The following is a 22,403-nucleotide window of genomic DNA, read 5'->3' on the forward strand; positions in this document are numbered from 1 at the left end:
TAAATGCAAAAGCCTAAGGGCCAGTTAGACCTCTAGTCATATAACCAGGCATCCCGTGCTTCATGCTTGATTGCTATGAGGGTCTGTGTATTTTCAGCTTTCTTGGAAGAGTGCTACTTCTGCAAAGTTTAGTTATTTCCTTGGTACTTAATTTAAAGACATACATTATACTATGTAGCACACGGCGAGCAGGGGTACATGTAAGTGACGAGGTAAAGCATTAGCACTGTCATGTAATAGTTCAGAGGACACCTGTGACAATGCAGACCAAATCACAAGAAGGGCATGGAAAAATACAATGTAAAATATCCCAAAATTTTTAGGCTGACTCAAAACCAATCAATCTGGGAAGCAGATCAGTGACCCTGATCACTGACCAAGGACCTGCCCAGCTATATTTCTTTCCCTTCCTATATAGTCTGAATAAAGACCCTGAATAAAGAGCCATTACGATCTATCATTTTAGCAGGTGCTATGTTGATATAAACAACCTCATTAAATCATTCCCTTTACTCACTCTAGGAGAGCTCTTACCACGTGCAGTACGTCAGGAATTCACCCAATTTGGGTGGTAAATAGATTACAGCATATAAGATTATATGCTTAAACCTAAAGCTACACGCATTGAAAGTGAGTGACTGGGGCTATCACACAGTTTATTATTGGGGCTCAGCATTACAAACCAGGATGGATTATGTTAAATCTACAACCCCCAAACTGTGTTCTGCACTTTTAGTTCCGCTACAAAGCCTCACACTAAATTAAAAGTTAGAGAAAGCACATTAGGAGAAAAATCTTCTACTGAGTAGAAGTTAGATGTTGCCAACTGTCTTTTGAAGTGGAAAAACTCTTAGAGAAAGAGCTTTTTCTGGGTCTGAGCAGGTGCTTGGTGAGCAAGCAACAGGGCCAGACAAGGAGGTGTCACGGGTGTGACTGTGCAGAACTCTTTCAGTGCACATCTTGTACCAAGGAAGGAGCAGAATCTCGGCTAAAAGTTAGAGAAAGCACATTAAGAGAAAAATCTACTGAGTAGAAGTTAGATGTTGCCAACTGTCTTTTGAAGTGGAAAAACTCTTAGAGAAAGAGCTTTTTCTGGGTCTGAGCAGGTGCTTGGTGAGCAAGCAACAGGGCCAGACAAGGAGGTGTCACGGGTGTGACTGTGCAGAACTCTTTCAGTGCACATCTTGTACCAAGGAAGGAGCAGAATCTCAGGCAAAGCCACGCAGAAGGAGAAAGAACTTCCACAGGATTTTTCAGCCCAACCCAACCCATACGTAGGGTACCTCCCTGGATAACACACGCTCCCAAATACTCGTTCCACAAGTGGAATCAAACTGGGAAACCAGTTCTATTCCACTGCAGGGGGCAAAGCCAGGCAGAAAGAGAAGCAGAAGGGGAAAGAACTTCCACAGGGTTTTTCAGCCCAACCCATGCACAGGGTACCTCCCTGGATAACACACGCTCCCAAATACTCGTTCCACAAGTGGAATCAAACTGGGAAACCAGTTCTATTCCACTGCACATACATGACTGTGCGTGACCTACCTCCCAGGTTATACGGTGTGCTCCACTCACTCCAGAACCCTGGACCCCCATGGTTCTTGCACCGCACTTGAACTAAGGGTGAAGAATCAAGTAGCGCATTGTCTATGGCCAGTGAGGTTTCTAGAGCCACTCGAACCATCTGTGGGATTATCAGAAGCTGTTGTTGTTGTATAATGAAACAGGAAAAAGAAAGAGACAGAGGGAAGCAAAACAAATACTCTACAGTAGCAAATGGGGTAAAAAAAGCTTTCTTCTGTTGGAACTCCATGATCTTTGAGGTTCCTTCCAACCCTAACCATTCTATGATTCTATGATACTGTAAATCTGAATATGGTAGAAGTTGCATACCCCTGTGGAAAACATCTTATTTCATTAAGGACTGCTAATTAGCAGTTGCTTTTTATTCCAGAGCCAGTTGCGTGGTAACAACAAAAAAAAGCAATTCACTCATAAAAGCTATAAATATTGAACATATACGTATGTATCATGGAATTTGGGATTTTCTGAGAGGAGAGGGCTTTGCCTTTAGACTTCACAGAACCTAGTATTTCATCCAAAAAGAAAGCTGGGAGTTTGTTTGTGAGATCCAACAGGAGATGGGTCTTTCATCATTGTGTAGCGGCTTTCTCAGAGTAACAGATGTGAAGTCCAGCTCACCAGTTTAGCTGGACACACCAGCTCAGGAGAAACCAGTGTTCCCTGCCCAGCTCCACCAGACCAGCCACGCTGCTCAGCCCACCAGCACCACTGCCCAAGGAGAAGGAGGGTGGTGAGAAACCCTGGGCTCTGGAAGAGACCCACTGACCCGAACCGCAAAACGAAGTGGGCAGAACAGACTCACCTGCCAACCATTTCCACTGGAACTTGCAGAGATCCTCACTTCATACTGGAGTGGGTATGGCATCAGCACAGGGGCAGACCAGCAGATCTTCAGTTGACCTTTCTCTGCCATTTCTAGGTGCAGGTTCAAAGGAGGTTCAGGCTTTACTGCAGACAAATGAATTAACATGTTTACCACTAACCTTATCATCTACAACTGCTGGCGGCGATGGGTTTTTACTGATTCACACCTTTCCTTTCCACTCAGTTTCCAAGAGCTGCTCTACAGCTACTGCGTGACAGTGTAATATCACTGTAAAAGCACACCCTGGCAGTGTTATAGGGTTAGTTATCAAGACATGTGGTTTGACCTAACGTTTGCCTTAAGACTACATTAATTTCTTGCCTTGGGCCATGATTTTCCCCAGTAAAGCACTAATTTACTGAAAAGAGGACAGAGGGATGGGAGTGCTGAGCAAAGCTCAGCTCCTCAGGAGACAGGAGATAACGTCCTCATATTATACACAAAGAATTTCTAAATATTCCCATCCCCTCCCCAGTGATTGTGGCTACGAAAGAAGGTCTCCAGGAGAGCCACTTTAGGGCAAAGTGAAAATGGAGGGTTTCAGAAATTTCCCACAATGATAAAAAGAACTCTCTGGAGAGGGAAATGGATGGGCAATTTAGAATGGTGGTTAGGATTACACCCACTCGGCCTCAGAAAATGGCATAGGTTTTAAAACACAAGTCAGTAACTTCCACATCACACTTTTGTCACTCGTACAATTCAAATGATGTCTGTTCTACCGATGCCACCTGTTCTACTGATACCATCTACAAGCAAGTACAACTCTACATTTCACAAGTACTCGCAGCTTTACTTTCAAAATAGTTCTAATTGAGCTAAATCTTGGCAGAACATACACTAATATTATGCATTTTGAAATATACTTCACTAAGCAGAACAAACTAATTATGTAATTTTAAATACTGGCAGCAGCTCTGAATTTTTAATTTTTTCCTGGAGCATAATTTAAAAGCAGCATGATGAAAAATGCAACCTCACATCTTCAAAACTAGCCCACCCAGAGACTTTTAACTTACTCTGTCTGCAAAACACATCAGTTAGGAAGTTGATAAAATTTCTATTTTTTTTTCCCTACAGCTGACAGAGTCCCTGCCTTTTTGAAATTTTCCAAGATCTGCAATAACTGTGCATTTTGGATAACACCACATATCAAATTCATAATGTCAGTACAGTTTTAACTTGATTAAACACAGTGGAATGTTTTCCAGCTTGGAAAAAGCTGGTATTGTATGTGTAAGGAGTTGCTTGAGAAAAGAGGTGGTTTTATTTGCTAAGTAACTTTAGGAATAGATTCTTTTCCCCCTCACTTGTTAATTTAAGTCCTCAGGAACACAGATAAGCTCCACCATCATGCCAGACTCAGGCACAGAGAGGTCCCAATTAGAAAAGAAAGCTCAGGCGTGTTGACAGCCTGGCCTTTGCTCAGAATGGGCTTGTACTAGAGCCCAGACAGGCATTAGGCAGCTCCAAAACGCGCACAGCACCACCCTGAGCAAGTGAGACAGCACCAGGAAGCCTTTTCCTGTTCTGTCTGTGCCCTCCTTTTCCAGCAGAGACATCCCGCTGCTGTTCTCCATTACAAAAAAAGCTTTAAAATATACATTATACTTACCTATGTCTACGGGTTTGACTGCCATCAAAGGTGACCACAGAGGTGTTACATCAATTGTCATCTTCAGCCACATGATGTAAGTGCAGTTGAGTCTCGGAGAAGGCACAGAGCACTCACACTCATCGTGGTCACTGCAGTCACACTGAGCCACCACAACAGTCCCCTTCAGAGAGCTCGAAGATACATCTCCCAGTGACAGCTCGGATCTACAAAGGAAAAAAAACCCAAACAACAAACCTTAAACCAAAACAAACTAGTATTTCTTTCTATGAAAAAAAAAACAAACCATAAACCAAAACAAACTAGTATTTCTTTCTATAATCTCAATAGAGGTGGCTTACCCATCTGGATAAGATTTAAAAAAAAAAAAAAAAAAAAAAAAAAAAAAAAGTCAAAAAGGCAGTAATTGTAACTAATTGCTTTTACTTTGCTGCTTCTCCCTTTTTAAATGTTTTCCAAGGAAAGTAGTTAAGAAGATTTCATGAAAAGTATTCCTGAGGTTTGACTTCAAAACAAATGTGTTACAATACACCTGTAGTTTAGTCAGACTGGTTTCTCATTCCTGCTGGTAACTATTACTAGATACTTCTCAGGCACACAAAATTAATTTACCTTGCAGGAGACTAATTGGCAGCTCTCTGTCACCCCCGTGGAGATTATGTTCTAATTCCTATTCACGAGGTACTGAAATAAAATCTAAACAACTTAACATTCCTTCCAGCTGCTGCTACAATTAAGCATTACAAGTAATATTATTATCAAAACAATTATTCAAGTGAAAAACAAGTTTGGAATAACAAAATGCTTAACTCCACCATTGAGAACATATTTTAGTAGTCATTTACAACTTACAGTACTTGAAAAATGTATATATATATATACACCTGTGTCCTCCAAAAGTCTTAACACTATACATTTAATTCCAAAATAAGGCTTTAATTATTTTCTGGCCCAGCATGTTTGTCTGAGTACTTGAAAAATGTGTATGTATATATATATATATACCTGTGTCCTCCAACAGACTTAATATTATACACTTAATTCCAAAATAAGGCATTAATTATTTTCTGGCCCAGCATGTTTGTCTATCAGAGAGTCTGATGTTTCCTAGGAAAGCAGATTATTTACTCACACTCATTACTACTATTGTCTGGGACAGGCTCATGGAAAGTCTTCAGTAAGTAATTACTGCGTTTTGCTTTTATTGCTTCTCAGAGTAAAGCTCATGGGACTATACTGGATTGAAGGTTCAGATTTAGTTTCAAGGGGAGAGTTGCCTTTTTTTTTCTTCCTTTCTTGAGAGTTTAACACTCATAGGTTTTGATCACATAATCCACTGCAAAAATTGTATGGTCTAAGATAAACTTTGAAAGTTTTAAACAACTAATAGCTGCATGAGAATAATATGTGTTTCATAAAGAGTGTAACTAGATTTTCTAATAATATAATTTCAATACACTTTGAATGAAATAAATGACAAAGTAGCATACAGTGCTGGAAGCAGTCATGCATGGACTTTGAGCAACCTGGTCTGGTGGGAGGTGTCCCTGCCCACAGCAGGGGGTTGGAACTGGATGAACTTTAAGGTCCCTTCCAAGCCAAACCATTCTACAATTTTAAGATTCTGTTACTTGATGCTAACAAATGTTTTATAGGCTATACATTCATACTGAAATACAGACCAATCACATTTAGTTTATATCTCTAAAACACATACAATTTTCCCTGGGTCAACTTCAAAAAGCAGCACAAAGAAGACCCATACTACTTCCCATGTACACTGCAGTACACAGATGCTTTTCAAATATGTTTTACAGGCATTTTTAGATAAAACCTCATGTGTATGATTACTCTTTTATACTTGTTTTCAATCTCCACTGACTTTAGTCAATATATTCCCGATTTATGAAATAAATACCACACAAGTGGGCAAAAAGCTGCTTCTATTCTGAGAGCAGCCAACAGCTCCCATTCTTCATTCTCATTTCTATTCCAGAGAAATTCTTTAGGCTCTTTCAAACACAAATAAACATTTATGGTACAATGCAGGTATTCAGTGACACAGGTCTCCTTAATGTACTGCATTTCATAGTGTGAATATTTTCTGGCTAAACTTCTCACAGCAGCAAAGCCAAGACAAATCCTGACAGTTAAGCCATCCTGGATTCTTTCCTGCTTTTGACATTTTATCCTTACCAAAAGAAAAAAAAAAAGAGGCAGCTTATGTTTTGAATTGTTTGAAGTAATTTTGGAATTATTTCTGTATAGTAAGGGGTTTGTTTTACTAATTCAAAGAATGAAACTGAACAGAATAAGAACCTTTCTGTAAAGGTTTTTAATAGTTATATAGTTGGTATGATTGATTGTAATACTTGAATTCAGGGAGGGCACAGAACTTTATGTTAGAGGAGGAGAAAGGACAGGACTTTCTGCTTTTTTTTTGTTTTTAGTCAATTTGGTAACTAGCACATTTAACTGAGGAGCACAGGGGAAATGATTCACTGACCCTGTTACCATAACCTGCCCAATTTAAAAAGGAAAAGGTCAAAACCTGAGGAGTGGTTGGGAGCAAACAAAGTGCTGATGAATTATGGGGAAGAGCGTGCTAATCACACTCTCTGGAACTGCCAGGGAACCCACTATGTACACACACATAGATCTCCTCCCTCATCAACATACACTTATTATGCATCCACCCTGTTTTTAGGATACACTTAGAAGCTGGTAACGCAAGGATTTTCAATACCATGTCCTCACAGCAGCTGCACTCTGCAATAATGACCCCATAAGCTATGCAGTTACGTATCAATATGTAGTTTACATTTAGTAGTGCTAGAGTCAGGCAATACTGACATTCCTGAAATAATTTTTACCAGGACTCACAGTCTTTAGGACACAAGAATTATGGAACATTATGCTAATGGTATCTGGCATCAGCACACAGGATACAGCTTTTAAATTACTTGGAATATTTTTGATTTTATAGTTGTGGCTCCCCTCCTTTTCCTGAATTTCCTTTCAAAGACTTTGTAGAATTTTCTTTTAAGTTTTTCGGCCTTCTATTGTTGCTCACAGATTTTATTAGCCTCCAAAACCCCACAATCGGTCCATAAGAATGCAGTCTTTTCATCAAACCATGTCTTTGATCTATCTGGAAAGCTGTAACCACCCTCCTCCATCTTTCTCCTAATCATTCCTGATAACTTTTTCCATTTTTAACCATCAAACTAAGCTTATTTGCACCCAGAAGAGACACGTGTACAGGGGGAAAAGATGCTAGAGAGCTCCTCCCCATGTTGTGTTGTGCCAGTATTGTGTTCAAAGGCCACTTATTTGGGATTAAGCAGGCATGGGACTGAATTTGGGATAAGAGAATACATTGATGGAGGACATGATCATGAGAGGGCCCCACATCAACTTACTCCAAATTACCAAGCCTGGGCTAAAGGTATGAGACCCGATTACAAGAAAAACAACACAAAGTCAAAGTATTTTGGAGAATGTGGCAGCCTGGGATTACACGAGCAGCCTGTCGTCTTCAGTTTGGCTGCACATGGATCCAGTCACAGAATAACCAGTTCCTGAACTGGAGATACTGACTTCACAGGAGCTTATGCTTATAAATCCCTCACAAGTTCCAACAGAGGTCAGTGCCTTCGTTCAGCAGAATGAGAGAGAAATTTTGGGTAAAGTTAAAACAAAGCAAGGGGCTATTAAAAAATATTAGACAGAAGCTATAAATCATGGCTCAACAAGCACTTTACATCAGGCAACACTGATCAGACCTAAGCCAGATCCAAACTGTGGTGGGGGGAAGGAAAGAAAGAGGGCTTATAAAATATATACTATGTCCTCATTTGGTTTTATAGTGCTGGCTGCTGGAAAGGGAGAGATTTGTCTTGGCAGAGTGAGGAAGGCAAAGAGGAGATCGGTACAAAGCAGATGAAGTTCTGTGAGCAGATTACTGGAGCCCACCTCTGATATTCAACAGAAAACCAGTGAACTGGACTTCAGTTTTATCAGTTGGCAGAGAAGGGAGGGACAATGCACAAAGACAATGGGACTTCAAGCTGGAAACACTGGACTAAAGCATAAGACACTGCAGAAGAGGGAAAAGAAAATAAATACTGCATGCCCTGAACCACAGAAGTAATTAACATTGCAACAAGGGCATGTGTCCAAGCTTACTTTTCTTTTCCATTCCAAACACTGCACTTTTCAGTTGTGCACAGATCGTTCTTCTAGTCAACACCTTCACGCCTCCTAAATGTTTTGTGTTTTGGTGCACAATTCAACTATACTTCAGAAAGTGTTGTTACTCGTGCTAAATTAACCTGTGGCCCTGTGGTGAAATTTGAGACTTTAAATTAGACACTGTAGAATGTCTTTACTGAATGTGAATCAATTTCTTGCAATTGGAACACCTAACCCAAAACGTCAAAGTTGTTTTAGGAAGAAATACATTAACTTCAGGAAAGGTACAACATAACATTTAGGTAGCTATGGGGCATGTCAGAAATAAGGTCACCATTGTAACTCTGGTTGCAGTATTTCTTTATACTGTGTGTGTGCAAGCACTACCTTCATTAAGAACTGATGGAGCAAAGCTCTCTGGGGTTCTAAGGCTTTTCAATAATTATATCTCAGTGTATCTGATATATAGCAGCTGTAAGACAATGCTTATTTGAATAAATTGCCCCATTAAACTGCAGAACATCTGATGGCTGCCCAGCTCAGGAGAGGGTAAGTCTCCAATGACAGGTTAATGGTCTCCAGCTGAAGAAGGCTCAATGGATAACTGATGCACTCAACCGAGCCACCGGTCCTGAGGCAAAGTGCATGATTTATCCTTAAAAACACAGCAGCCTTAGCCCAGAGCTAAAGGAAAGCCTCACAGGTGCTTCAAATAGGTCAGAAATATGAGTACAGCCTATACATCACCATCTGCTGAAAGGGCAAATCATCATCGGTGCTCAAAATTAAACTGGGAGCATTCATCTGTGTCACTACAACAGGATCCCTAAGGCTAAGTGATTTCAGTTAATGTAATTAAGCATCAGGGTATACAGCATTCCTAGAATACATACAACTGGAAAGATCATTCACTTTTGGTAGACAATTAACCTAATTTGTCTAATTAAGTTTCAGAATACTCCTCCTCCTCCCAAAGACGTGCTGGTAGGGAAGGTAAAAGCTCCATCATCGCTCTTGCTCGAGCCTCTTAGAGAACCCTCCTGTCATAGCACTGTTTTGGAAAAAACAAAACATTTTCTATTCAAAGTAACTTGATATCATTTACAAGCAGGAAAACTGTGGATGTGTAAAAGAAGAGGATCCTTCTTTAATGCTGAAAAAAATTCAAAGCTGTTGAGGACCCAGGCTTTTTTGTTGTAGATTCTTCTATGTCATTATTTTTGTACATTGCCTGTCCTATATGTGAGAACTCTGGCTTCGTCTCCAGACTCCCTGGGAGTAACACATGCCAGGAATGCATATTTTTAAAACTGGGAATGTTGTCAAGGTATTTTGGCTCATGTGAATAAAATGTTAAGGTATCAGCAAGCCAACCAGGAAAGCTGTCACCTTACCAGAATTTGAAATGCTTTGCTAGCTGTTCCCCCAGAACACAGGGACCCGAAAAGAAAATGATTAATATGAAATCTGGGGAATGAAACAAGTTTTCCAAAGTCAGGGACTGCACTGCATCTCGCCTTTGCAGAAAAAAGTAGTTCAATACAGAAATACCACGAGGATTCTAGTGAGGCTATGGGGCCTGCATGACACTTACTGAATTCCCTTCAAAATACAAAGAACCTCTTCATCCCAGCTGGGACTCAAATCTGTTGTTCCATGGATGTTAGGCGTAGCAAAAAAAAATTCAATACAGAGATTACTGCACTAGGATTACTGGCAAAGATTTTGCTATTGCATTTGAGACTGGACAAAACAGAGACAAAGTCAGATCTAATTCTTCCACTAACACATATATAATGGTATTTCAGAAATTAAAGTAATGAGGAACACTGGAAATGGGAACCCACTCAAAATCTGATTTCAGCTTTAATCACAGAATCGTTAGAGTTGGAAGGAACCTTAAAGATCATCCAGTTCCCCCCTGCCCTGGGCAGGGACACCTCCCACCAGCCCAGGTTGCTCCAAGCCCCCTCCAACCTGCCCTTGAACCCCTCCAGGGATGGGGCAGCCACAGCTTCTCTGGCCAACCTGGGCCAGGCTCTCACCACCCTCCCACCAAACAAGTTCTTCCCCACATCTCAGCTCCATCTCCCCTCTTTCAGGGTCCAACCCTTCCCCCTCCTCCTAGGGCTCCCCTCCCTCATCCAGAGTCCCTCCCCAGCTTTCCTGGAGCCCCCCTTCTTTAGGGACTAGAAGGGGCTGGAAGGTCTCCCCTGAGCCTTCTCTTCTCCAGGCTGAACCCCCCCAACTCTCTCAGCCTGTCCTCCCAGCAGAGGGGCTCCAGCCCTCCCAGCATCTCTGGGGCCTCCTCTGGACCTGCTCCAACAGGTCCATGTCCTTCTGATACCTCCTGCCTCCAGCTCTGAGGCCACCAGTATCTCATTCTCCCTTTGCCTTCTGCTTGGATGGTGTGGTTAGAGCACTTGCCAGTGAAGACTGAAGCAACACAATTGTTGAGTACCTCAGCCTTCTCCATATCCCAGGTGACCTGGTCTCCCCTTTCCTTCTGGAGAGGGCACACATTTTCCCTAGTCTTCCTGCTATCACTGACTTTTAAAGTATTATGTCAACTAAACAACTGTATTTAATAATAGTTAATACACTTGCTTTCTATCCTGACTACAGGGATAATTTGTGGCCAGTGATATCTGGCCTTTTAAGTAGAAGTCACCACCTGTAAATTCAGCTAATTCAACTGTTTTATGCTTAGCCTGTTTCCTAAGGAAATTTGGTCAAAAGCACAGAAGAGACAGAATCAAGGTCATAGCTTTAAAATTAAGCAACTGTAACAGCAAAGATATTTGAGCAAGTCAACACTGGTTTCATCAAAGCATTCTAAGAAACATGGGAAGGACAGAGGAGGGGCACCCTCCATTCCAACCATTTCTCATTCAAAGAAAGAAAGATAAACTTTCCGTATTTCCAAAGATTACTTTTAGATAAGACAAAGGTACATAAAATACCATCTGCTTGCAAAGCTAATGCTACTGCTGTGCTACAAGCCTGAGAGGCAGCTTGAGAGAAATTTAACAGTGTGTACTTACGCAGCATAGAAAAGATTAACCTTCAAGTCGGCTCTCAAGTACAACTTCAAAAACCGCAGGCTACAAACCAACAGGTCCAGCTTGCCTTTAATCCAACATTCAATGTTCCAATTTGAATCTGAACAAAAGAAAGGGATTAAACATTTCTGAACTATATTAAAACAAACAAACAAACAAAAAAAACTAAAACCAACTCAAGATCCAGGATAAAATTCACTCATAAGGAGAGGACAAGCAACAGACATTCATGAAGGTGAGACCGGACCACAAGTGTGCAAATATTTATAAATAATTCTTGCTGAATTGGGCACCAGTGTCTGTCCTTAACACTGAAAAGGTTAACAACCTCATTGATACTGCTGCATTCTCATTATGACAGAAGGAATATATTTCACCCAGCTTTCCAGACAAGGCCACAAAGGGAAGAAAGAAATTAAGCTGCTGCTGAAAGGTTTTGCTGCTGTTAACTGGTACAGGCTCTATGTGGCTGTGCACTGTGACGTTGTGCACACACGTGCAGCTGTACTGCATACACAACAGCAACAAATTAGCGTGGCAGTCTTTAACGGAGATTTATTTGTTCCACTGGACAGTTCTTGTAAAATGAAATTCTACTCTACTGAGGTCAGTGAGATTCCTGCTGCTGATAGCAGTATGCCAACAGGCCGGTATGCTGCTCACAGACTGGCTTAAAGGAAGAGAAAAACAGTGTAGGAAAAAATAGTTCAACTCTAATCCATGTACAGATATTTATTAAGGCATCACAATCCAGGCAGAAAAGATCTCCTCTGCTTCCTGAAGGAGTTTAAAGCCCATATCCACAAAAATATTTAAAATACTTCTCATAGTGTCTAAACACCTTTGAAGATCTGGGCTAACGTCCTCGTATGCATTGGTACATATTTTATTCAGAATTCCCCAAGGAAGACAGACAACTTTATTTTTTCCGCCTTGAAACTTTGTTATACAATTTCCTTCAGCTTCCACTACGGACTTCTGCGATGAAGCATTTTACCATACTATGTTGTCTGCTCTGGATAAAAATGAATACCCATTAATACAACCCAACCCACCAACCCTACAAAAAAAAACAATAATTTTTTCTAAAAGTTACTTTTTATGCCCCCAGATGGAAAACCTACCTATTTCCTGAGAAGCAGAGATATTTATTTCTGAAGGAATAAACGTCCTTGCTCGCATGCTTGCTCTGTACAAAGAACACTCAATGTTGTTATCACTCCAAAGGCAACACAGGAAACTTTCTTCATTCATTAGCAAGGGAGGCTTGGTTTCAGGTGTTCCACGCTCTCTCCTCAAACCAGACCAGCTCTCTACAACTTCAGCAGAGAAAGGATTCAAAAATGTCTCATTTAGCAGCATACAGGGTAATGTAAAGTTCCTGGGAGGAATCTGATGGACCATACAATGGGCAACTGTCGTTTGAAGGAAGTCTGCAAATATAAAGGCAAAGATATCTGAAAAAAAAAAAAAAAAAGTTCGTTTTACTTGTCAATGGAAAGGAAGCAGCTGATGTTACACAGAAACACATTCATTACTGAAAAATCAGACTATTTCCAGGGACTGTTCTCCTCTGAGTTGCAGACAAAATTACTAACAAGGTCCCCTCTGAACTGGTGTCAAAGCTGACAGGTGCCAGCCTTCTCCCCCTGAGCAACTACATCCAACTCTGTTTTCTTGACCTCTTGAAATAGGTCAAGACCAAGACTGTAATGGAAGCATCTCTTTAGGGTAAATTGGCTTATATTAATTCAAAATACAGTGAATCCAAAACCTAAGTCCATGCACTACACAGGCATGAGCCTCATCTCCTCCTGCAGTGCTGGGACGTTTCCCATCCAGCTCTTATAACGTGGCTAAATTACTGTAGAAAAAATAATCCCACTGTAAATATAACACATAGTCACATTCTAAGTGTTAAATACCAAAGAAGAGTTTTACAAGAATACACGACTGGATGTAACTATGCAGCCCCAGGGCATTATCTGGGAAATGAGATGTAGGAAAAGAATAATCTTTTCCATCAGACTTAGATTCTTCAAAATAAAATCGCTCTGGCCACATTTTTAGCTCTTGTTGGTAAGTCATAGCTTGAATTACGCTAACAATGATTTTTGAGAAAGACGGTTTTGGAAACATCTTACTGTAAAACACTGCACGAATTTCAAAGATTAAAGCTCTAGTTACAGAAAGGCATGTGGGTCATTTGCGCAGTCTGCATTCAGCTTTTTGCTCAGTAAAAGCATAAATATTTTAAGCAGTTCATTAGATAGAAATTAATTCATGCTCTACGCCTTGCAATAGCCAAAATTTGAGAAACAGAATTTCTTTAGCACTGTTTGATTAATAGCACATAAGCATAAGCTAAATCATATAAAAACACAAAATGTAAGCTTTTAAGAAAATTAGGTGCGTGGTACCTTAAAAGCAGCCACTGTTTAACTATGCAGTGTGTTACAGTGCTTCATTTTCTCGTTACAGAGAATTTGGACTGGGGATTCCTGACAGATTCTGCTCTTTCCTCCTCTCTCATTTCACAGAGTTTGTGCTCTATCAGCTTCATTATGCCTCCTGCCCGCACGAGGAGGATTCAGTTGACCAGACTATTAGTTCATAATACTAATTTGTTCTTTTTTAATCACGTTAAGTGCCACGGCTGCCTATGAAGCAGGACAGATAACTAACATCCTGCCCAAGTCACAGAGGAAACCGCAGGGTGGGAAGAGATTCCTGCATCTATTTCTCTGAAAAACAGACTCCCCCCCCTCGCATATCCCACCAGACAATCTCACAGGATTAATTAAATCCTATAAAGTCAAAATGCGTGCAGCCACTTACAACTTCTGCAGAAGTGCTTAAAAAATAGTAATACTTTACAATGCAGAATGTTTATCATAGGATTGCTATAGCCCATTAATAAAATGCAGCATGCATTAAGAATGTTTCCAATCAGCAGCTTATTTCATGTCTGGGTTAATGGGGCTACAAAGATACCAGCCATGGCTATTTGAGAGATGGCCATAGTTACTTCCAGTCCTTACAGGCCATCAGATGGTGACAAACTGCTCCGAAGCATAGCGAAAACTCTCAGAGGCATCCAGGTTTTGTAATCAAAAGGTACACAGTATGTTTAGATTATGTAAGGTATTTAAAAGAATGTCAACAACGCAATAGTTGATACTGAGTGGATAAAGGTACATATACAGAAAAGATAAAGATCTATATGTATACAGAAAAGATATATATATAAAAAGATGTATATTTATATAGAAAAGATATAGAAATCTAATTATTGATTCATCTTTTGTGAAAAATATAAGATGATATAATTTTTGAAACCAACTTCACTGGATTACAGCATCTGCTTTCTCCCTAAGCATCATCACCAAAAGCCTTTAGATACTTCTTATTTTAATCAAAAAAATTAAAGGCAAACACCAGCTCTCCCTGGTATTTGCATACACCAACATTGTCACAGACAATTAGAATTTCCCAACTAGAAAACCAGTTTATTATATCCAACATTTGCAGTTAATGGAGCACCCCTTATCAGCACTGAGTGTATGAAAGCAGGAACATCAGCTGCCTAAAAAAGCAGAGCTCAGACTCAGAAGTGACACCCTGGCTACACTGAACTACACCGAAACTTTGCAGTTCTGATGGAACTGGGGTTTTCCCTTCTGCTTTTGGACCTATTAGGGTACAAAAGCAAACTGCCCACGAACTTCTATCTTATCAAATTTTGACTAGGGCATTTATTTGAATGCATGTTGACCCACCACACACTTTCCACTGATACTTCCTGATCTTAAAAGTCAGTTGCACTGCTTTTTGGGATAAGACACATAAGCACAACCCTGAGGGTTTCCACATTTCAATTATAGAATCATAGAATGGTTTGGGTTGGAAGGGAACTTAAAAATCATCGAGTTCCTGCCCCCAGGCAGGGACACCTCCCACCAGACCAGGTTGCTCCAAGGCCCCTCCAACCTGCCCTTGAATATGACACCAGGTCCTTTGTCTATTCTAGTGATAAGACACTAATGCAGTAGCATGACTTGAAAACATCACTGTAAAACAGAAATGGTATTTACTCTTCATTCTGCATAATTTCTGACAGACTTATTTTTTTAGTAACTTACCCAATAGCACAAACGTGGTCAGAATCATTTGCCAATACATCTTGCTTTGTAGAACTGATCTGAAAAACATAGAAAACTGAGAGCTGATAATTATCAATCTATTAATTCATTAGGGTTTCATCTTGGTGCACTTCAGTTAATTTGATACTCACAATTTTGAAAGCAGAAAGGAAGAAGAAAATAAGAATGTCTTTTGAGGAAAAAAAACATTGCTTAGAATATCAACTAAATATCAAAACAGCTCTTCTTTCATTATTAGAGCTACATAGTACCTAATTTCTCCAGACTTTTGCTGATCATTGTTCACCTTCTGGGTTAGGTCATCTGAAAGGCACTAGAAATCCAAACCATCAAAATGTCCAAGAGATAAACTCAATTTTCAAAGTGCGGGACACACAAAAGCACTCGGGCACCCATTTCAGCACTGAAGACTTCATTAAATTTTACAGTACTATTTCAATACTGTTCTTTCATTTCAGGTACTTCCTTCTTTTTTATTTTCATCCCACAGTTACATAAATTCTGTTAAAACCCAAATATAAGCATTTTTATACTTTAAAAAAAAGCTCAGTGAGGACATCAGAGTAAAACATACGGAGTTTGGTTGCCACTGTAGTTAACCAGAACTGAGTGATTTAGTAAAAGGCACAGCTCAAGTCAGATGGAGAATGCTGGGGCAAGAAGTAAGATTTAAGGAGTGTTCTCCTAAGTGTTCTTCAATATTTCTGAGAACAATTTCCTTGAGAACATCCATGCTGCCAAAAGAACTGGCATCAACGCTATTTAATAAACTGGCCTTTCAGTTTGGGGGTGCACGTACTGTACTATATATAGAGAGATATACTTTATGATACATACAGATTACAGCAGTGGGAGAGCCTCTGTACTGGCTACGCAGTCGGAAGGAAAGCGTGTGTGGATGCAGAAGACCAGAAGGAGAGAAAAAGGGCGATTCCTTCCAGGTTTTTCCCTCTTCTCAAAACACAGTGTGAGTACATCCCTGTCGTCTCACCCAGGGCAGCGCCTCAACAAGCCAGCGCAGAGCAGAAGGTCAGCCCCACACAGGAACCAGCAGCTGCTAAAGAAACAAAAGGATTTGGTTACAATAAGGAAAGCCACCCTCTGCTCAGAGCTATCCCTCCTCTCCCTCAACAGAGACCTTGATAAGATCACCCAGTGACCGTGAAGCTGAGGTGATTCAGTAGCCATAGCGGTCTACCTGAAGCAGCAGACACTTCCCCAGTGAAAGTAAAATATTTCAGTATTCTTGTCCCCCTGCACACTCACCCACAAGGAAAGCACTTGCAAATTTAGCTGTGGCTGGAACCGGAACCAAGCCACTTCTTCAGCACAGACCATCTTCATTTCAGCCTGCAAGATGAGTCAGTCCCATCCGTTCTTCTCCCCATTCACCCAGGTTACAATCAGAGTACATTTTAAACTACATTTTGAGCAATTAAAGAGGAAAGCTCAAAATTTCAAAAGCAGTGCTTCACAACCCCTATTTCAGAGGAAAATTTGCCTCTCAGCACAGCTTTTAGGAGGCCAACCTTACCTGCACCTCTTCCATTAGTCTATTTCCTAATAGGTGAGCCATGAAGGCCAGAGGCATTATCTTGCTACAACCTTCTATTAAGTCTGTCGTTTCACAAAGATACAGCCCAGGATTATTTCCAAAAGCCTATGATCAAAGTTATCTATTTTTTTTTCCCAACTTTCTAACTGAAGAAAAAGAAATCTTTTAAGATAATGTACTTGACATAAGCATACGCTTTTCATGCTATTAAATGTATGAAAAACAGTCCATGTTCCTCTTTTACAGGTGCAACAAAAACGTTATAGCTCAGCAAGAAACTGTCAGAATCACTTCCATATGTTGTACAAGACAATCAGACACATATTTCAAAGGCTTATAAAGTCATCAGTATGTCATGGATGTTACAGCAAATGCTTTAAAGCTCTGACTTTCAAAACAGGTGAAAAATATCCCCCATCAAGAGCTCTAAATAAGCCATAAAGTCCATCACTTGCTCTCCCATCAAAGGCAATGCAAGAAGCAAAGGCTGTTACCCAGATATCTGAGCCCTATAGCTTCTATATGTTTGAAGGAAAGAACCACTATTTCAGTAATTACACATATTTCATTGTATGTTCAAAGCAGAAGATGAGACACCAGCCCTCATTTGTTCCTGGGAGTAAGGCAGCAAATGGTTAATTGTGTTAATAGCAGCTGCTGTGTTAGTTTCACCCTGCAATACCTACTGTAGCCTCAAAAGAAAGCAGCCACAGAGCCCCAGAAAAACACACACCTCAAGGAAGGAAAGTTATAATTATGTAGTCTACTGAAGAAAGGCATTTTTCACTTCCTGCTGCCATAATAGAGCAATCACAGAGATTCTGATATCAGCACTAATTGAATCATAATTAACAATATTTGGACCAGAAGGTAAAAATACAGTTCAGTCCAGCTCGAGATATCTTCTCCTCCTACTTCTATTGCATCCATCTCGGCTGCTTTTCACAAAGGTGTTATTTTTCAATCCTGGTTCCAACAATATTCATGAACAAAAAATAGTGCTGTAGACAATCAAAAAGCATTGTGAGCAACATGTCACCAGCATTCACTCCTCTCCTGTTCAAAGGTCAGTGTTGCTCATGTAAACTTTATACAGGAATTGGGTAAAAAGAGGTATCTACAGAGAACTCCCAGGACAAGGTGAATGTGCTACTGGACGAGACACGACTACCCAGTATATTTTCTAGGGAGAATACTGAACTTACCAGAATTCCTAACTTCATTATAAGAAAGAATACAAGTTTTACAAGAACAGTTACAGGGAATGGGAAGTTAAATAAAAGACAATTATTAAAATTTCTAACTATAATTCCATTCCAGAAAGAGTAAGTTAACACTGCATGGACAAATGGCTTTATGTATGGCTGGGAGGTATCTATACAAACGGAAGGAATCAGGGCCCATTTTAACACATCTGTCTCAAGATACTGCATTCTGAAACCACCAGCTTTGCTCCTGCTGCATACAATAAATTTTCCAATTCCATTTGTAAATAGTATGTTCCTCTCCATGCTAACCACTGTACAAAAAACTTCAACTAGAGTCCCTGCCTTGACAGAAACATCTGATTAAAAACAAAATACAGCAGATAAGACAAGCAAGAAGGACAAGAATGAACGTAAGATCATTTTTCTTTACAGGATGGATGAGAAATCATACTATCCATTGGCACATCAGCACGGGAAACGTTTTCAGCACAGCCTGGAACAAGCACAGCTGACCCACAAACACCTGCTCACTGGGCACCGAAAATGTACTCAAAGTTCTCCTTTTCCTTCAGGAGCTGCCTCTTTTTTGTTGCTTTTTACCCCAGTGTCTTGTCTTTGACAACTTACATTTCTGCACGTCTCCTTCCTGAAACATAAAAAGAGGGTTGAAAAGAGGACTGCAGTGAGGCAGGTCTACCTGTCCAGTTTGAACACCAGTGAACAGAGGGTGGCACTGGTGACCAAGAGTGCCAAGTCTCCACGACCCGTCCTGGGCACAGCAGAGCAGCACAACCCTCAACACCACTAAACTCAGCTGCAAAATTCTCTTTACAGGGAGAAAGAGACTAGATGAGCAAATGTTGCAAGATGAGAGCTTTACATATTAGCGGTTTCCAATGAGCAATTTCAAAGCCTACAGAAATTTATAGAAACTCAGCTGCCAGAATCTCTTATTTTTCCTCAAGTAATGTACACACACATACAGGGTCTGGAGCTCTTTTTTTTAATTTTCCTCCCAAAAAAACAACAACAGCTGCTAGTTAATAGGAAACAGAAACATTATACTGCAAGCACACAAACTGTCCCCGACTTTTGCAAGCACTCTGCTACAGCTGTTTTTAAATATTTAAAAGATCTCTATAAAGCATACAAATATTTCAGTAATAATGCCTACGCACAGCGCCTTCTGGCCTGCTCTTTAAGGGTGCTGAGGGCTTTCCAGTCCTGTTGGTTTTGGCAAGACCAGTGGTTCTTGGTTAGCCCTCCTGGACATGGAATTTCATTGCATTTGTTTGTCATTTAGTATATTAGTAAACATTATTAAACAGGCTGGATTGGGCTTTGAGCAACCTGGTCCAGTGGGAGGCGTCCCTGCCCAGGGCAGAGGGTTGGAACTTGATGATCTTTAAGGTTCCTTCCAACCCAAACCATCCTATGATTAATAAAGAGCTCAGAGTAAATGGAACATACAAAATAGCAATGAATATGGCTTGCATTGAATAATTTTGCTTCCTAATACTAAAGCTTTAACCAAGGCAACCCAAGTTGTATGTGCCCCCACACACCAGGTGCAGTAAAACCAGAGCTCCCCTTGTAGCACAGCTACAAAACCAGGCTCCAAGTCTGCGGAGGGAGCCTCTCTGCTGAAACTCAACAAAAAAACGTCCCAAAGCTTCCAACAAACGTACAAATCTTCTTGATTGTAGTGCAACAACCCCCTCATTTCGTGAACATCCACAGGTTCACCAGAGGGAAGGCAGGGATCCAGCAGGACAGCGGTCACATCTGCTCCTGCATCTCCAATACCACAGCACTGAAGTTTGTGCACCCTCACGACGCGCTATTTGAGACTGAAGAATCAGAGATATTCCTGCTCTTACGTCAGCAATAAAGAAAAGCATTTTTAATACACACTTTTCTCTCAGTGCTTTTAACTGATGACCATCTATTGGTTTTTCCTTACACGCAACTATAAGCGAAGCTCCTGCAGTTACCTGGCACTTAAAGCTCCTTTGTATCATAGCCACACTTGGTAGTTAAGGGGCCCTGAGTGTTTTCATTATAAAGTCTATTTATAAATGCTGTGTCAATAATTAACATCAGATTTCCAAAGTGCTCTTCTGTCAGAACGGACTATAATGGCTTCTGCAGCATCAGTGACTCACAACCCACATCGGAGAAGATCTCTTCTTCTCTTTTGCTTCAGACACTAAGCTTCAAGAGAAAACAAAAATCAAAAAGGTTTGATTTGGGTACACTATGCCAACCTCCAAAGTTGTTCTTTGGAGAGCCGATCTGCGAGGGGACACACCACGCTCAGCCACGAGCTCCGTTCTGCTTTTAACGGGGATTTCGGCAAAAACCAGCCGGTTTTTACCTCAAGCTGCCCCTTTTTCCCCACTTTCAGGATGGAGGGAGCCGACCCCCACGGGTGAGAGGAAGAGTCCCGTCAAGCCGGGAGGGAGGAAGGGAGGGAAGCGGACAGGACCCCCAGCCCCACGGCTGTCACTCGGAGAAAGCCGCAAATTAGAGAAACGAGCGAAAAAAAAGTAAATTCACCCACCTACTCCGCTTCATTCCCGGAGTCTTCACCGGCAGCCGAAGTCACGCCGCAGCGGGCATTTCTCCCTGCTCCGACGGGCGCCTTCGCCGGCTGGAACGGCCCGGCCGGGGAGGTGGACGAGGAGGAGGGTTCCCTCCTCCGCCGCCCGTTCCCCTCAGCAGCCCCGCCTCGTCCTCCCGCTGGCCGGGGCGGCGCGGCCCGCCCTGCCCGTCCCCCCTCAGGGCCGGCCGGTAGCGGGGAGGAGCCGCTTCCCCCTCATCGGTCCCCCCTCGCGGTTCCCCTCACACACAAAATGGCGGGGGGGGGGGTAGGTCCCCCCTCTGAGCGCGGCGGGAGCCCCCACACAGCGCGGGGTAGCGTCCCCCTCTGCGTATTTTAATTTAATTTCATACAAATAGCACATCGCTGAAGAAAATAAAAGTTTAAGCCGTCAAAAAGGTGGCAGCCGGTGAGGTGGGACACGTGTTAAGCTCCTCACATCCCACCAGCACGGGTGCCGGGGGGTTTAGCTGTCAGCACTTCGCCCCGAGGAGTAAGTTAAGTCACACGGCATCACTTCTCTCTTCTGTAAAGTCCATACGAATAAAAGTGTTTTTACAAAAAAGTTTCCACACATCCCTGCACCTTAAACCTTGGGTTTCCCTGCCCGGCCATCCTGACTCGGCTGCCTGGCGTGGTGGGCCTTGAGGGAGTTTGTCCAGGGTGAGTTCAGGGAAAACTGACAGAGAATAATCAAAGTTTTCCACTTCTAATAGCCTAACACATTATTATTAGAATAATAGAAAGAAATTTAATGACAGTTCTTACCTTCTTTTTTTCTTTTTTTTTTTGGCAGAGTGGGACTGTTTTACCTAAATAGAGAACCTTCAGGGAACAATTGGAGCTGTCTGGATCCACAGAAGCATTGGTTAAGAATTTAATTAACGTTCAGTTTAAATATTCCAGTTAGTGGTTTTAACAGTGGAAGCCGTACAAAATATCCAATTGTTAAAGTAAAAGGTGACATAAACCAGAAGTATAGGGAATGCTTTCTGGCTATTAAGCCAATTCATTATATTTCCCAAGGATCTCTGAATTGTTACAAAACCATAAACATAAACATTGTGAATTACTAATCATAACACAACCGTGCCTACTCGTCAGTAGAAGGACAAAGATTAGTGTTTTAAAAAAACTGATTCAGATATATTTCTTTAAAAAGGTACATTAAGCAGTGCTGTGCAATTTGGTTGTGGTAATTTGTTGAATTATGTGCTAGAAAATTATTATAAAATTTGGTTATGAAAATCCCATTCTTTGAAGTTGTGAAAATGCTAATATTAGTAGCAGAGAAAATAAAAAAAATCTACATAATTTATTTTCTTTTTAGAATTATGATATTAAACATTAGAGCTATTTCCTCAGAATGCCTATATTTCCAACTGGAACTCATTTCTGCATCATAAAATTGTCAAAGATAATGTGTTTTCATTAACAAAAAAAAAAGCACTAGGTTTGTAACTCAGTTATGAGCTATTCAATTGAAACACAGATAATTATTTCCCATTATTTTGTGAACAATCTGGATGCAGAGAGACTCTTTTCATCTCTTTTT

At 41.0% G+C, this 22,403-nt stretch overlaps 1 protein-coding gene across 1 annotated transcript in view; it reads right to left on the reverse strand.

Moving 5' to 3' along the window:
* Positions 1–20,910, reverse strand: part of LEPR (leptin receptor) — a 37,250-nt gene extending 16,340 nt beyond the window's left edge. Inside the window, exons 1-8 of the mRNA XM_014937133.1 lie at positions 20,810–20,910; positions 16,321–16,540; positions 15,463–15,521; positions 12,445–12,777; positions 11,303–11,420; positions 4,065–4,270; positions 2,387–2,532; positions 1,546–1,684 (exon numbers count right to left, since the gene is read on the reverse strand). Of these exons, the coding sequence (XP_014792619.1) occupies positions 1,546–1,684; positions 2,387–2,532; positions 4,065–4,270; positions 11,303–11,420; positions 12,445–12,777; positions 15,463–15,502 (982 nt within the window). The 5' untranslated portion in view covers positions 15,503–15,521; positions 16,321–16,540; positions 20,810–20,910. The remainder of the gene's footprint in view (positions 1–1,545; positions 1,685–2,386; positions 2,533–4,064; positions 4,271–11,302; positions 11,421–12,444; positions 12,778–15,462; positions 15,522–16,320; positions 16,541–20,809) is intronic.
* Positions 20,911–22,403: the final 1,493 nt, after the last annotated feature.

This window comes from Calidris pugnax, unplaced genomic scaffold (assembly GCF_001431845.1).
Source record: "Calidris pugnax isolate Ruff unplaced genomic scaffold, ASM143184v1 scaffold29, whole genome shotgun sequence".
NCBI lineage: Eukaryota > Metazoa > Chordata > Aves > Charadriiformes > Scolopacidae > Calidris > Calidris pugnax.